The sequence below is a fragment of the Hypanus sabinus genome, chromosome 6, assembly GCF_030144855.1.
Source record: "Hypanus sabinus isolate sHypSab1 chromosome 6, sHypSab1.hap1, whole genome shotgun sequence".
NCBI classification, from domain to species: domain Eukaryota; kingdom Metazoa; phylum Chordata; class Chondrichthyes; order Myliobatiformes; family Dasyatidae; genus Hypanus; species Hypanus sabinus.
The window spans coordinates 182103608-182121171 of record NC_082711.1 but is presented as its reverse complement, the minus strand read 5'-3'; the positions used below and the strand labels follow the sequence as shown (position 1 = coordinate 182121171).

Below are 17564 nucleotides of genomic sequence, written 5' to 3'. Positions count from 1 at the left end.
GAATATAAGGTGTTGCTCCTCCACCCTAAAGGTGGCCTTATCTTGACACATGAGGAAGCCATGGATTGGCATGTCAGAATAGGAATTAGAATTAAAATGTTTGGCCATTGGATAGTTCTGCTTTTGATGTGTAACCCCCTGGGTCGCCTCAGGCTCGCTCAGCTCGTTCTCGTCTAAGGGGAGCAGCCTTCGGCCCCGCCAAACTGGGTAATCAGCTGGTGTGGATGCTGTGTGATGTCCCCGCCTCGCCCAAAACCAGACAGTTTAGCGATTAAATGAGTACAATTTATAAAGGTTACTATAACTAAGTGATTAATAACGATACAGTATATATGAAGAGAAAATTAAAGAAAAGGCGCCAAACTTATCAAAGTCCAAACCACTTCGTGCACAGCCGTTGGAGCTCAATTTCTGAAGTCTTCTGGCCACCATTCGATCCCCTCCGAACTCCTCGACTCGCAGCTCAGGACCCTCCGAACTCCTCGGACTCTCCAAACAGCTCAGGACCCTCCGAGTGGTCAACCAAGCACATCTAGCTTCATCCCCCCCCCCCCCCCCCTCGGAGAATCTCCCGGCCTCGGACCCCCCTTTGGGGTCCGATCCTCGCCCAGCTTAGAGCATTGCGTCCTCTCTCTCGACCCCCTCGCGCCGATCTCCCCAAAAGCCCGTCAACAAAAGCTTACAGACGCAGAAGAAAGAACATTAATCCCCATTTGGTTTACAAAGGAATACCATTCTCGTTATCAGTAAATTAGCATTCCTGCTAGTTAACAAAAAAGAAGAAACCCTCTTTACACTCTCCCTCCACCAAATAAAAGTCATGTCCTCATGACTACTAAATAACTCGCCACCTTTCCTGCCAACACACCGTAACCCAAGCACAAACAGTGACATCTCCTCCCCACACAGTAACCCTGACGCCCTATTCCTCAGGCGCTACTTAGGCCAACTATCTGGGAGTTCCCTAACCCTTCTGAGGCCTTCGTACCCCCTCACCTAAACCCTTCAGGCTCGGACACAACTGGGGATACCTTGGGCCCACTACCAACTCCTCTCTCAACCTCTCACTCATGCCCCACACTGCACACAGCTAACCCTCCCCGCTACACCTGACTCAATGGGAGAAGGGCCAAAGGTCTCTTCCTCAATCGAGGGAAAGTCAGCAAAAGGCAGCATGTACCACACATCCAGCACATCATCCATCGAATCTGTATTCTTCCTCATTCCTGTGATCGGTAGCTGTTGTTTGATCTTCTCCAAATGGAAACACGTGGCCTGCACTGCTCCCGCAGTCTCTTCAGTCTCCTGTTCAGTATTCACTGCACTTCTCTCCAGCTTTTTCTTCCTCATGACTTCTTCCAGATCAACTTTCAGGCTTTGCACTTCATTTGAACTGTCGATGGTCATCTTCAGGTTCCCTTCAAGCTTCCGCTTCTCTCTGCTGAGATTCGTCTGTAATTTCTTCACCTCCGCAAACTCCCCTCTCCGGGTTCTCAGTTTGCTATTACCCTCAGTCAGACAACTTTCTTCATTCTCTCCAACTTGTAAGTCTTCCGAATGGTTCCAGATCACTTTCTCCAGTCTCTCCGTCTTCATTTCAAACTTGATTCCGTAGAGACAATCACTCACGAGCTGCGACCTTCGCCAGCCCTGGCACGTGTCCCGAAAACACTTTAACTCGGTAGTTCTCAGCTGCTCCTGCAACGACCTCACTTCATATTCTCCTGAGGCAAATCCAAACACCAAGAGATCATCCACATACACCAAAACTCCAAACGCCTCCACATCCCCTATGGTCTTCCACCTGCCCAGCAGGAAGGTTGCAAGGGCTCCAGATATGCCCTGTGGCATCTTTTCGGACCCGAAGACTCCTAGGGAATTTATAACGGCCGTCTTCTCCTTGTTGGCCCCACTCATCGGGATCTGGCAACATCCACTCCTCAGATCCAGCACCTTAAACCACTTCACTCCACTCAGACAGGCCATCGCCTCTCTGGCCCTCAGGGTGCCTCTTCAACGCAATATAATCCATACACACGCTGCCTACATCTTCCACGGCTGTAGGGGCCAGTCGCCGCAACCTCTCTCTCTCCGAGGTGTCTTCAGCAGTCAACTCCCCTCCCTTGTGGTGTTTCGCAGCGTCCACGAAGAGGGTCTCACCCTCAGATACTTCCCCCAGGCCGTACCACCACTGGCTCTTGTTTGAATTCGGTATCAGCCCAATGCTGCTACACACGTCCGCACAAGCAGCTCGAAACCCTGGGTGCATCGACAATGCCTCCAAACAGCGCTCACCCGCCTCCTCCGGGCAGGCTCCCAAGCGCACCAGCAGGATTTTGGTTCTCTAGAACAGAAACGCTGCCCGTCTCAACAGGGTCCGGACACATCAGCATTAACGATTCATGAACCTCAGTCTCCTCCACATTTGCCTCTAAGGACTCCATTTTCACTGACCAACAACCGTTGTCTGGATAATCACCAACACTGGTACCCCGAATCTCCAGTGTCCTCAATGTCGTCAAGGGTAAATGCTTCCAATAACGGTTATGAAACAAACTGTACAGCAACTTAACAGGCGCCCCGGTGCCGAGGATGGCTTTAACTTGACTTCCATCCATCTGTAACAACACCTGTGCGCATGGCCCCTCTAAGCCTTCAGGAATAGAGTCTGCTCCTTTCGGGAGTTCCTTGGTACATTGCTGGGAACGTGCTCCCCCAGAGACCCCAAGCCGTTCCCCCACTGGGCCTCCTCTAAGTTTCCCGACATCTCTCGAATCAACGGAACAACTGATCCCCTTGACAGATCCCCTTGGCACCACAAGCAATTTATCTGCCCCCCTAGGCAAAAAGGGATACCCTAAAAACTTCCCACCAATCTCCTGCCACGGATACGATAAGCCCCCCAGCTGCGGCATTTGACTTCCAGTCAAACCACACGCATTTTCCCACACTTTCCCAGAACTGGCAGCGGTCACTTCGAGATAATTGCGCCCGACAGTTCTAACAAAGTCACCAGCCCGTCTACTCAAACTTTCAACCTGTCCCTGTCGCTTTCCCTCAACCAAGCACTGCCACTCACCCAACAACTGAGAGGTCCGCTCCGCCCACGCTTCCGCCCCTTTAGGGCTGGACATTATTCCAATAACCGGGCGGAGCCCACCACTGCTGAAACATACCAACCTGTCACTCCTCACTCTCCAAACAGTACGGACAACCCATGGTCCCACCACCATTTCGTCAGCACTAGTTGGAACTCGAACAACGACCTCGAGGCTAACAACAGCAGCCACCCCACCCAACACACACGCAGCGATAACCAGCAATCACACACCCACAAAGGCACACCAGCTCTTCGCCGCAGACACAATTTAAAGAGGGTGATCACACAGCTTCCACAGAAATCAATCCCGGACGAGCACCCCACAATGTAACCCCCTGGGTCGCCTCAGGCTCGCTCAGCTCGTTCTCGTCTAGGGGGAGCAGCCTTCGGCCCCACCAAACTGGGTAATCAGCTGGTGTGGATGCTGTGTGATGTCCCCGCCTCGCCCAAAACCAGACAGTTTAGCGATTAAATGAGTACAATTTATAAAGGTTACTATAACTAAGTGATTAATAACGATACAGTATATATGAAGAGAAAATTAAAGAAAAGGCGCCAAACTTATCAAAGTCCAAACCACTTCGTGCACAGCCGTTGGAGCTCAATTTCTGAAGTCTTCTGGCCACCATTCGATCCCCTCCGAACTCCTCGACTCGCAGCTCAGGACCCTCCGAACTCCTCGGACTCTCCAAACAGCTCAGGACCCTCCGAGTGGTCAACCAAGCACATCTAGCTTCATCCCCCCCCCCCCCCCTCGGAGAATCTCCCGGCCTCGGACCCCCCTTTGGGGTCCGATCCTCACCCAGCTTAGAGCATTGCGTCCTCTCTCTCGACCCCCTCGCGCCGATCTCCCCAAAAGCCCGTCAACAAAAGCTTACAGACTCAGAAGAAAGAATATTAATCCCCATTTGGTTTACAAAGGAATACCATTCTCGTTATCAGTAAATTAGCATTCCTGCTAGTTAACAAAAAAGAAGAAACCCTCTTTACAGACGGATGGAGTGAAATGTGCTCAACAAAGCAGTCCCCTAAATTACAGCAGATCTCACTAATATAGAGGAGGACACATTGGGTGCATTAGATGCAATAAACAATTCCAACAGATTTGCAGGTGAAGTATTGCCTCACCTTGAAGAGCTGTTTGGGGTCGTGATTGGATGATTGGAAATGATGGAGGAGGTGAATGGTCAGGTGCAGCACATTGACCGCTTGTAGGAATAAGTATCAGGAGAGAAATAAGTGGGGGAGGGGCAACGAATAGACGGGAATCAGGGAGCAATCCCTGCAGAAAGTGGAGGTGGGGGATAAAGATACTGTATGTTTGGTGGTAAGATCCTTTTGGAGATGACAGAAGTTGAGAGAATAGTGTGTTGGATGCAGAGGCTTATGGGGTGGTAGGTAAGGACAAGAAGAACTCCGTTACTGTTAAGGTGGTGGGAAAATGGGCTGAGCGCAGATGTTTGGGAAATGGAGGTGATGTGGGTGAGGGTAGCATCAATGGTGGAGGAAGGAAAGTCTTGTTCTTTGGAGGAGGATGTCCTGGAAAGGAAAGCCACAACCCGGGAATAAATACAGCAGAGACGAAGAAACTGTGAAAAGTGAATAGTGTTCTTTCAGGGATCAGGGCGGGAAGAGGTATAGTCAAGAAAGCCATGCAAATTGGTAGATTTATAAAAGATGTCGGTTGACAGTTTGTCTCCAAAGATGGAGACAGATGGAAAAAGGGAAGGAAGCTGTTAGAAATGAACCAAGTGAATTTAAGGGAAGGGTGGAAGTTAAAGACAATATTGTTGAAATTGGCAAGCTCAGCATGGATGCATGAAGCAGCACCAATTCAGCCATCAATGTAGCAGAGGAAGAGCTGGGGAGTATAATCAGGGAAGGCTTTGAATGTGCACTGTTCTACATAACTTATAAAGAGGTAGGTATAGCTGAGGTCAATTCAAGTGACCATGGCTACCTTTGAATCTGGAGAAAGTCGGAGGAGCCGAAGGAAAGATTGTTGAGGGTGAGGACCAATTCTGCCTGGTGGTGGAAGGGAACTGGTTGGTTCTTTTAAAACCAAGTTTAAAGCTTTTTTGTTTGCCATTCAGAGATCATTCCATGAAAAAGTATACCAAGGTGGTAGAAAGAAGAACAAAATGCAGAATGTGTTACAGTTGCAGAGAAAATATAATGCAAGTAGAAATTCACCTGCTTCACCATTGACCTTCCACCATTAATTACATCAATATATGAAGAGCATGAGATTCTGCAGATGAGGGGAATAACCAGTTGACCTGTCGTGCTGAGACCCTTCATTGGAACTGGAAAGGAATGGGGCAGAAACCAAAATAAGGTGGGAGTAGTTTTCATTGAAAAGGGAGAAGCTTCCAGGAGATATTATGGAGGGATGTAAAGTCATTAAGGAGATGTACAATATATATAAAAAGACAGTTGAGAGCGTTCAGGAAAAACTTAAACATAGCAAGTGATGGAGCTCTGGAATGCAGTACAGTGAATAACAACCTAGGCAGCTTCAATTGTCATATTAGTAAGTATTTGGAAAGAGCAAGGGAATGGGACTATTTATCATTGCTTTTGTGTTGGATCTACTTTTCACGTTGTATGTCAATGATTTGGGTGATGGAATTGATGACTTTGTGGACGATACGAAGGTATGTGAAGGGCAGGTAGTGTTGAGGAAGCAGTGAGTGCTCAGAAGACTTGGACATATAGGGAGAATGGGTAAAGAAGTGGCAGATGGAATAGTGTAGGGAAGTGTATGGTCATGCACTTCGGAAGAAGGAATAAAAATGTAGACTATTTTATAAATGGTGAGAAAATCTAAAAATCAGAGGTGCAAAGGGAATTGGAAGTCCTTGTCTGGGAATCCCCAAAGATTAACTTGCAGGTTGTGTCATTGGCAAGGAAGGTAAATGCAATGTTAGCATTCATTTTGAGAGGGCTGGTGTGTAAGAGTAAGGATGTAATGCTGAGGCTTTATAAGGAGTAGGTCAGACCATACGTAAAGTTATTGAGTGCACTTTTGAGTCCCTTATCAAAGAGAACATGTGCTGGCATTGGAGAGGGTCCGGGGGAGGTTCACAAGTGTGATTCAAAGAATGAAAGGGTTCATGTATGAGGAGCATTTGATGGCACTAGGTCTCTACTTGTGGAGTTTAGAAGAATGAGGGGAATCTCATTGAAACATTCAATATTGAATGGCCTAGATGGAGAAGATGTTTCCTGTAATGGGTGAGTCAAGGACCAGAAGGCACAGCATCAGAATAGAGGGGCATCCATTTAGAACAGAGATGAGGGGAAATTCCTTTGACCAGCAGTTGGTGAATCTGGGGGCCAAGTCATTGAGAATATTTAAATTGGGTTGACAGGTTTTTGATTAGGCAGTGTCAAAGTTTATGGGATGAATGCAGGAGAATAAATTGGAGAGGGATAATAGCCATGATAGAATGACGCCAAGGTTCAATGAGCCGAATGACCTAATCCTACTCCTATGTTTTATGGTCTAATTTGGGCTGTTTGTGGAAGTTGAGAGGAGATCCAGTTGAAGTTTATTAGATTATGAGAGGCATAGATGGAGTAGATAGTCAATATCTTTTTCTCCCTGGTTTTCTCTAGATTTTCAAAATCTAATACCAGAGGCCATGAATTTAAATTGAAATGGAGTAAATACAAAGGAGATATGCTAGGCTACACACACAAAATGCTGGTGGAACACAGCAGGCCAGGCAGCATCTATAGGGAGAAGCACTGTTGACGTTTCAGGCCGAGACCCTTCGTCAGGACTGATAAATGCTCGGCAGGTCTTTTTACACAGAGGTGGGTGCCTGAAATTTGCTGTCAGGAATGGTAGTGGAAGCAATATGATACAGTTGTGTAGGCACATAAATGTGAAGAGACTGGAGGGTTATGGGTCTTGTGTTAGGAAAAGGGTGAGTTTAGTTAGATTTTTAAATTGCTAATTTAATTAGCACAACACCGTAGGCTGAAGGGCCTGTTACTGTGTTGTACTATTTTCCATTGGGTATTTCCCCAGCCTCATCATCCTCATTAATGCTGAATACTGATGAGAAATACTCTTTTTGGATCTCATATATGCTCCATGTATAGATTGCCCCCTCAGTCCCTGAGGGGACCTACTCCTTCCTGGGCCGCTCTTCCTGACTTTTATATACAAAGAGCACTACAGCACAGAAGTGGGCCCTTTAACCCATCTATTCCATGCCAAAATGTTATTCTGCCTAATCCCAACAATCCACACCTGAACCATAGGCCTCTATACCCCTCCCATCCATGTACTTATCCAAATGTCTAAATCGAACCCACAATCACCACTTCCTGTGGCAGTTCGCTCCACACTTGCACCACTCTGAGTGAAGAGATCCTTCTCATGTTCCCTTTAAACATTTCACCTTTTATCCTTAACCCGTGACCTGTAGTTCTAGTCTTGCCTAACCTCGGTGGAAAAAACCTGCTTGCATTGACTTTGTGTATACACCCCTCATAATTTTGTATACCTCTATCAAATCTTCCCTCATTCTTCTACACTCCAGGGAATGATGTCATAACCCATTCAACCTTTGAATTTTTCCTAACCCACCATTGAGCACATGTATACAAAGCATTGTCAGGAAAGCAGCATCAATTCATTATCAGCAACGAGTGTCATGCTTTTTTCTTGCTGCTACCATCAGGACAAAGGTACCAGAGCCGCAGGACTCTCACCACCAATTTCAGGAGCAGTTATTACCCTTCAACCATCAGGCTCTTGAACCAAAGGGGATGAATTCACTTGCCTCTTCATTGAAATGTTCCCAAAACCTATGGACTCTTTGACTAATGTTCTTGATATTTATGTGTTTATTATTTTTTTCTTTTTATATTTACACAGTTTGCTGTCTTTTCATACTGGTTGAATACCCAAGTTGGTGTGGTCTTTCATGGATCCTGTTATGGTCATTATTCTATTGTGGATTTATTGAGTATGCTTACAATGAATATTATGTTGCATATGTACTTTGATAATAAGTTTACTTTGAGCTTACCCTATAACTCAGGTCTTTGAGTTCAGCAACATCCTTGTAAATTTTCTCTGCTCTTTCAGTCTTATTGGAATCTTTCCTATAAGTAAGTGACCAAAACTGCACACAATACTTCAAAATCGGCCTCACTAATATCTTATCTAACTTCAACATAACATTTCAACTCTATTTTTGACAAATGATTGTTTCACTGTCTGCTGCTGCATTTTTCTCAATGCAGTTCTCCTGCAAAGTAAAACCTCGCAAGTATACTGGCCTTCTTCCTGTTCAGGAGCTAGCTATCTTTTGCATAGGTCGCCCTATCCCAAAGTGATCTGAAAGATTCAAAAGCCTGAAGTCCTTCCTCCTGTGCAATCTGTCCTACCTTCCTTGTTCTCATACTTAATGGCATGTGGTACTGGATGTAGGCAGTATCTGTAGGGTTGTAAACTCCGTACTTGAGAGTTAAAAAATTTAAATTATAACCTCAGTAATCCTGCTTTTCAAATTTCCACTGAATTCCCTAAATTCCCTTATAGGAATACAACACTTTTCTTATCGGTGTGATTAGTATAAACATGGACTTTAATCTCTGACTGCTCATCCTGCTTGTCATACAGTACAGAAATAGGCCTTTTGGCCTATTACATCCCTGCAAACCATCAAGCACCTATTAAATATGAATCTCATTTAGCAACGCTCAATCATGTTTGCGCACGTTGTTGATTATTTTGAAAACTTGCCGCTAACATCATTTAGAAAATGCGTTCTAGATTTCAACCACTCTCCCAAGGAATAAGGTAGCACTGCAGCTCCTGTACTATTTAATCTCTGGTGCCTATTGATTAATTATTAATGGATAAATTAATAAATAAGAGTTTAATAAATATATATAAAGCACAAGCATGATTTTAATATAATTTATAAATTGCTAACCACATTTTTTAGTGGGTTCATTGAGTTTATGTAGAAGATGTTTGTAGAACTTGTATCACCGGAATGTTGTGTACTTATTGTGCTTGCTACATATTTGATACATGGGGGTGGAACATATGAATGATAGGGCCCTAGGGAATACTGAGGAACCTTGGGTGTACAAGTCCAAAGATGGTAGGTGAAGTTATACATGATACTGGACGTAATTAGCCTGAGCATGGAATACAAAAGCAGAGAGTTCTCGGTACAATATTAAAAAAAGTTTTCTTAGCCACATCTGCAATACTGTGTGTCGACCTGGTTGCATGCTCCAGAAAAGACGTGATTGGACTGGAAAAAGTACTGAGACAGTTTCCTTACATAGAAAATTTCTATTGAGAGAAGAGATTGGTTTGTGTGGGCTTTTTTACCTTGGAGTTGGTGGGTGAGTGAGTGTGTGATTGCCTGATCAAGCTAAAATTACAAATGGCATAGCTGGGATAGATTGTAAGAAACATTACCTCATAGAAATTAAGTCTAAGATAAGGTATTCTCAAAACATTTGAAAAGCATCTGGACAAGCACGTGAATCACCAAGGCAAAGGAAGCTGAGAGTCAATACTAGGAGAATTTCATTCATATGGATGGCCAGCATAAGTATGGTCTGGTGAGGGGTGTTTGTGCTTCTGTGTATTCGCCAGTCAGAGCAATAGTCAATTATTGAGAGTAGTTTCTAATGGTAGGAGATGGTTGGTAAATGAAGAATGATCTACAAATGTCAGCTGAAGTGGAGCTTGTGACTGATTGTTAATTCTTTTTTTTTCAGGTGTTTCTCTAGAAAAATGGTGACATGGTGGCTTGATTTGCAGGGTGCACTGAATGACTGACTCTCCAAAAAATGTCAAGTTCGGGTTACCCCTCAGGTCAAGGTCCCTTTGGTACGGATGCAACCCGTTACCCAGCTCACACAATTCAATACACCTTCTCCAGTAACAGACATCAACAGGTAGGTTAAGGTTTAGTCTGGAGCAGCAGCTGATTTGTTTCTTTGTATTCTATTTGCTGCTTTCATATTCAGTTAATGTAGGATACTGAACAGCTCTGTTATTTGGCATGTGCTGAACTTGAAAGGTGCCAGTTAACTTAATTTGCCTCTTAATCCATTGTAAACTTCTCTAAAATTTGGCTTTGGCTGACAATGGACTGCTGCTTTGGAAGTGCTAGTTACAGGAGGAAACCAGTTAAAGTTGTGCTGTGTAACTGAGAGTTTATTTGTATACTTTACTGTCATGCTGATTAACTACTTGTTGCTTTGATGGTGTATCAGCATTATGAACAAATTAATATGGGACAGTAAGAGGAAGAGAGAACAGAGACAGATGGTGTCTATGCTTGTGCCAAAGCAGTGAGATGGGGGGAGGGTGTAGAGGGCTAGGGGGTGGCATGTATGTGTAGCCTCTGTGTCCCCAGTTTACCCCCGCCCGATTAGGGTGAACCGCCATAGCCCCGCCAATAGAACAATATTTCGGTGTAAATACAGTGTAATGCCCCCCCAGTACAGGCAACACAATACCAGGCAATACACCCAAAAGCGAGTAATTAATTGCAACTTTATAGTTATTTCTTAGTGATGGGTTAGTAGAAACAGATAACTTAAAGGCGCCAAACATTACTGGTTCTGAGAGTCCTGCATTTGTACATGGTGATAGATGATGCAAGAAGTTGGGAGCAGAGTTAGGTTACTAAGTTCCTGGTGGATGATCATAGCTCATTTGTATCAACTAGTCATGGTCTAGTTCCCCATGGCTCTCAATTCCTCAATCCCTCAAAATTCTATTTTATCTTTGCATACCCCTATTGATTTAGCATACTTAAAAAAAAATCTGGTGGGAAATATTTTAGAGATTCACCACTTCGCAAACATAAATTTCCAAACCCCTCTATTTTGAACAACCATCACCTTATTTTGAAACCATTTCCCCTCACTTGAATCTTTCCCAATAGAAGAAATCTATCATATAGCTATACAGCACTGAAATGTGCCCTTCAGACCATCCTGTCCATTTTGATCACGATGTCTGTATTAATCCCATTTGCTTGCATGAGCTTGTATCCCATTTGGGCTTGCTCCTTTATTACCCACTTTGCTGTTTAGATGTTGTAATTATAATGCCTCAATGACTTACTCTGGCAGCTTGTTGCGTGTACCACTACCCTCTCTCTGTGTGGAAAACATGTCGTTTAAACTTCCTTTAAGATCCTCCATTCTCAGCTTAAATGTGCACCTTCTATTTTTTTACTCCCCTGCCCTGGGAAAACAACTCTGACTATCTCTCCTATTTATTTTTCTCAAAATGTTATATATATCTCTAAGGTCACTTGTCAGCAGAACCAGGCACAATACTTTTTAAGTGCAGTCTGACCAACGTGATGTTCAATTACAATTTGACATCCCAACTCTTGTACTCAGTGCCATAAAACAGTGGTCGCCAACCACCGGGCTGCAAAGCATGTGCTACCGGGCTGCGAGGAAACGATATGATATGACAATATGAGTCAACTGCACCTTTCCTCATTCTCTGTCACACACACTGTTGAACTTGAACGCACGCGAAGTCATCAGTCGGTCATTAACCTAACCCTAACCTGCAACTACTCGAGTAAAAAACAAACATCACTTGAGAGTTTCTTTGAAAGAGGTGGTAGGAGACATAAAAGGCCTAACAATGATGTTAACGCAGAGACAGCTGAGGCCAAAACTGCAGAAGAAAAGAAAGCTTCCTTCAACAGAAAATACGACGAGTCGTACATAAAATATGGCTTTAATGCGACCGGTGACTCGCATACTTCAAGGCCCCTGTGTGTGATATGTGGAGACAAGCTGTCTAATGAGGCAATGAAGCCCTCAAAACTGCTTCGACACCTTGAGATCAAGCACCCTGCCCTTAAAGACAAACCCGTTGAGTTTTTTGAGCAGAAAAAATGTGAGCAAGCGGAACAGAAGCCAGTGCTGAGAGCCACCACCTCCACAAATGCTGCTGCTCTGAGAGAGTCATACTTAGTGGCTAGCCATATTGCTAAGGCTAAGAAGACTTTCACTGTTCTGACTGCTGCCAAGGACATGTGCCGTGAACTGTTGGGAAAAGCTGCAGCTAATAAGATGGAAACACGAGGAAATCTGCAGATGCTAGAAATTCAAACAACACACACAATATGCTGGTGGAACACAGCAGGCCAGGCAGCATCTATAAGGAGAAGCACTGTCGATGTTTTGGGCCGAGACCCTTCAACAGGACTAACTGAAGGGAAAGATAGTAAGAGATTTGAAAGTATTGGGGGGAGGGGGAAATGCGAAATGATAGGAGAAGACCGGAGGGTGTGGGATGAAGCTAAGAGCTGGAAAGGTGATTGGCAAAAGTGATACAGAGCTGGAGAAGGGAAAGGATCATGGGACGGGAGGCCTCGGGAGAAAGAAAGAGAGGGGGGGAGCACCAGAGGGAGATGGAGAACAGGCAGAGTGATGGGCAGAGAGAGAGAGGAAAAAAAACAAACAACTAAATATGTCAAGGATGGAGTAAGAAGGGGAGGAGGGGCATTAACGGAAGTTAGAGGTTAATGTTCATGCCATCAGGTTGGAGGTTACCCATATATACCGGTATATAAGGTGTTGTTCCTCCAACCTGAGTTTGGATTCATTTTGACAGTAGAGGAAACCATGGATAGACATATCAGAATGGGAATGGGACGTGGAATTAAAATGTGTGGCCACTGGGTGATACTGCTTTCTCTGGCAGACCTAGCGCAGGTGTTCAGCAAAACAGTCTCCCAATCTGTGTCGGGTCTCACCAATATATAAAAGACCACACCGGGAGCACCGGATGCAGTATACCACACCAGCCGACTCACAGGTGAAGTGTCGCCTCACCTGGAAGGACTGTCTGGGGCCCTGAATGGTGGTGAGGGAGGAAGTGTAAGGGCAGGTGTAGCACTTGTTCCGCTTACGATAAGTGCCAGGAGGGAGATCGGTGGGAAGTGATGGGGGCAACGAATGGACAAGGGAGTCGCATAGGGAGCGATCCCTATGGAAAGCAGAGGGGGGGAGGGAAAGATGTGCTTGGTAGTGGGATTCCGTTGATAAGATGGCACAGGTTTCTCTTTCAGCTACCACAGTTTCAAGGAGAATCGATGACATAGTGGAGGACATCGAAGCACAGCTGTTGGAACGGCTTAACGAGTCACCATGATATGCTAGCCAGGTCGACGAGTCTACCAATGTCGACAACGAGACAATACTGCTGGTTTATGTGCGATATATATTTCAAGACAATGTGCACGAGTATATGTTGTGTGCACTGCAGCTGTCAACTAACACAACTGGGGCAGAACTATTCATGTCAGGCAAACTGGACTGGTCATTCTGTGTTGGAATATGCACAGACGGGGCTGCGGCTGTGACTGGACGGCTGTCTGGTTTCACTATCCTAGTCAAAGAGGTTGCTCCTGAATGCCAGTCCACACACTGTCATATGCAGGGAAATGCTGGCTAGCCAAAAAATGACACCCGATCTTATTGAGTGACGTTGTTGAAGTTATCAATCACATCAAGGCAAAAGCCTTTAACTTAAGTCTGTTTGAGCAGCTTTGCGAGGAAATGGATGCAGTGCACAAACACCTCATACATACTGAAATAAGGTGGCTATCAAGGGGAGAGCCCTGGCCAGGGTTTTTGAGTTAAGAGAGCCACTACAGAAACTTCATTCAGGAAAAAAGTCACCACTGGCAGCACACTTCAGTGACAAGGAGTGGATAGCAAAACCTGCTTATCTGTGTGACATCTTCAGCCTGATCAATGAACTCAATTTGTCAGTTCAGGGAAGAATGACAACTGTCTTCAAGTTGGCAGATAAAGTGGCTGCTTTCAAAGCCAAACTGGAACTGTGGGGACAGCGAGTGGACAGGGGCATATTTGACATGTTCCCAACATTAGCTGGGATTTTGGGAGAGACTGAGACTGCACCATCCTTCTCACAGCTGGTGCGCAATCACCTATCTTCGCTGTTGACAGAATTCGAGCATTACTTCCCAACTGCAAGTGACCCAAGACGTGCAAAGGAATGGGTCTGTGGCCCATTTGTGAATGTCCCCAGTGAAGCATCCATATCAACGTGGGAAGAAGATCAACTCCTCAAGCTTGCAAATGACGGTGGGCTGAAAAGTACGTTTGACAAAACGTCCCTGCTGGCATTCTGGATCAAAATCAAGGCTGAATATCCTGAGATAGCCATGAAAGCACTGAAAATGTTGTTTCCATTTCCAACATATCCCTGAAAAGGGGGTTTTCTGCAATGAATGCAAGGAAAACTAAATTGCGGAATAGACTGGACATAAGGAACCCCCTTCAAGTATCACTGTCTCCCATCACCCCTCGTTGGGGCCGTCTTGTTGCAGGGAAACAAGCCCAGGGCTCCCACTGATTCAGCGATATTGGTGTGTTGCAATAATTTTATATGTTCATACAAGGAAAATATGCGCTGTGTTTAATATTAAATTCATTAGATAACCCCTTTTAGAAATGAAATTGAGTGTATAGACCAGGCATGGGCAAACTACGGCCCGCGGGCCATATGCGGCCCGTTGAGCTTTTTAATCCAGCCCGCAGAACTTGATGAAATTATATTAATAAACCTTGTTAACATTTTTTCCCCGCAATTCTGGCGTTTTCCCAATAGATGATGCACTCTATATACATTGACCTTTGTTGAGGTGCAGCGTATTACTCCACATTTGCTCTTTACTCTTTGCTCGGCTCGACCTATTTGTGTGAACAGGCGTTCAGCGTCATGAACATCAACAAAGCCAGCCACAGATCCAAGTTAACTGACCAACACCTCAGATCCATCCTGAGAATCGCCACAACAAAACTAAATCCAGACTTTGATGCGCTGGCTAAAAAGGGAGACCAACAACACTGTTCCCACTGAAATTAAAAATAAGTTTCTTCGTTGCGTTATGTAAAAAATGCATTTGAAAATATTTTTTTCAATATGCCTTACCTGTTACGTGTCATTTCTGTTAAGTGATGGACATGAGTAGTGCGCAGGTGCACGTACGTTCTCAAAATAAAAAAATGCGCTCCAGATCAAATAACGCGCTCCGCATACTGGCGCGCTGCCACTGTTCTGTCCTTGTGCTGGTCGTTGTTGAGTTTTGGCACAGGGGACAATTGAATAAGAAGCAGCAGGACAAGTAGACCTGCATCTCCTACCGTTTTTGAAATAAAGACAGTCAGGAGGGGAGTGGTGATGATATCTTGTAGGATAACATAATTTTCAGTGCTTTAAAATAATAACTGTTACTATTTAAAAAAGCTGTATTTTATTCATTTAATTTTCAGTGTTTTAAAAGTCATTTCAATAAATAGCTAAATACCATGGGACTTCAAGACAGATATTTTGTTGTAATGCATTTGTTCATTTTCAATTAAAATTAAAGCACATGCTTTCTACATATCCCATGATATTTTATTTTCTCTTATGAGGTGTATTACCAAAACACTCCGTCCATCTGCTCCTGGTCCGGCCCCCCCTGTCAAATTTTAGAACCCTTTGTGGCCCACAAGTCAAAAAGTTTGCCCACCCCTGGTATAGACAGTCCCTGGGTTATGAATGAGTTCCGTTCCTGAATCCATCTTTAAGTCGGATTTGTATGCAAGTCAGAACAGGTACATCCGGTATTATTCAGCGTCAGTTAGTCAAACGTTTGTCTTAGTATATAGTATATATTTTCCCTTTCTATGCATATAAAACCCTTAAGTATCATATGTATTTCAGTAATTAAACCACTGTGTTGCTTAGTAATAATTGTAGCTTTCATCGGGGCAGGGCCTTTCACATACTCCATTATTCTCACTTTATCCTTTATCTGTATCCTTAAAAGTTGTTCTGATTGTTGACCGACTGTAGCCTAAAGCTTTTCCAATGACTGATGGCATTTCATCTCTTTCCAGTCGCTTTATTATTTCCACTTTATTTTCAGTCACGATCATTTTCCGTCAATGGAACAGAAAAATGCGGATTTTATGTTCTATCGCTGAGCAACAGTGAACCGTCTGATTGGCCTATCGGGGTTCTCTTTAGGAATTAGTTGACTTGATCAGCATTTCTGATCCGGCTATTGTTCACGATCACACCTAATAATAAAACAAATACAGCAGCAGCTGCGGACGGGAGGTCCTCTGATCCCCCGGGTCCTAAAATCCACCCGCACTGAGACAGGTTAAATGGGACAAGAGGGGGCAGTGCTGGAAAAGGGGGGGTCAGGGTGAATCTTGCTAAGAAATATTTAAGCCAAATACAAAGTTATACACTCAACACAGTGTTAACTGCAATGACTTAAAATGGTGGACAGCGTCGTGATCCGACTTAAAATGGTGGAAGGCGTTCTCCTCCCTCCGTTTGTAAGTACAAGTTGTCCATAAGTGGGACATTTGTAACTCGGACTGCCTGTATTAGCCACTTATAAGTGACTTATAGTTGACTTATCCTATATTCTAGTCGTGATTAACATCACCACCACCCCCCCACCCTGTCGGCCAGTCCGCAAGAATATTGTCAATATTAAACTGGTCCACAGTGCAAAAAGAGCTGGTGACCCCTGCCATTGAAGATTAAAACATGTACCACCCGGCTCAAGGACAGCATCTGTCAAGCTGTTAAAAAACAAAAATGGATGAAAGAGTGTATGATAGAAATGAACTCTTGATCTATCAGTCTATCTCATTGCTGCTATTTGCACTTTATCTGTTCTGTGCTTTCTCTGTAACTGTAACATTGTATTGGCTTTCTGTTATTGTTTTTACTTTTTTTACTACCTCGATACATTTGTGTGACTTCAAAAAGATCCTGTGTGATTAGACTAATTCCCTATTTTTAAACTTCAACTCCATTGCAATAAAGGCTTATTTGCCATTTCCCTTCCTACTTGATACGGCTGTCTGTGTGATTCGTGCACAAGAACATCAAGGTCCTTCTGCATGTTACTTATTTACTATCTCTCTTCAGATGATAGTTTCTTCAATGCCTTTTATGATGAGACCTTAAAACACAGGAGCAGAATTAGGCCATTTGGCCTATCAAGCCTGCTCCACCATTCCATCATGTCTGATGTACTATCCCTCTCAACCCCATTCTTCTGCCTTATCTCTGCAACCTTTGATGTCTTTACTAATCAAGAACCCATCAACCTCTGCTTTAAATATACCCAATGACTTGGCCTCCACACCTATCTGTGGCAATGAATTCCACAGATTAACTGCCTTCTGGCTAAAGAAATTACTCCTCACCTCTCTTTTAAAGAGATGCCCATCTAATCTGAGGCTGTGGCCTCCTGGTCCTCCACTGTTGTGCTATAGGATACATCCTTTCTACGGCCACTTGTCTAGTCCTTTGCCAAGTACCTGGCCTTCCATTTTCCCCACTTTAAACTCAATATACCATGATTTTTCCCACTCATTTAATCTATCTGTA

At 44.3% G+C, this 17564-nt stretch overlaps 1 protein-coding gene across 17 annotated transcripts in view; it reads left to right on the top strand.

Annotated features, from left to right (window-relative positions):
• The window catches only part of ncor1 (nuclear receptor corepressor 1), a 270800-nt gene that overhangs the window by 3079 nt on the left and 250157 nt on the right, over positions 1-17564 (top strand). For all 17 annotated transcript variants that reach the window (XM_059973760.1, XM_059973765.1, XM_059973762.1 and 14 more), the window contains exon 2: positions 9866-10045. In XM_059973760.1, coding sequence (XP_059829743.1) covers positions 9938-10045 — 108 coding nt within the window. In that variant the 5' untranslated portion in view covers positions 9866-9937. The remainder of the gene's footprint in view (positions 1-9865; positions 10046-17564) is intronic.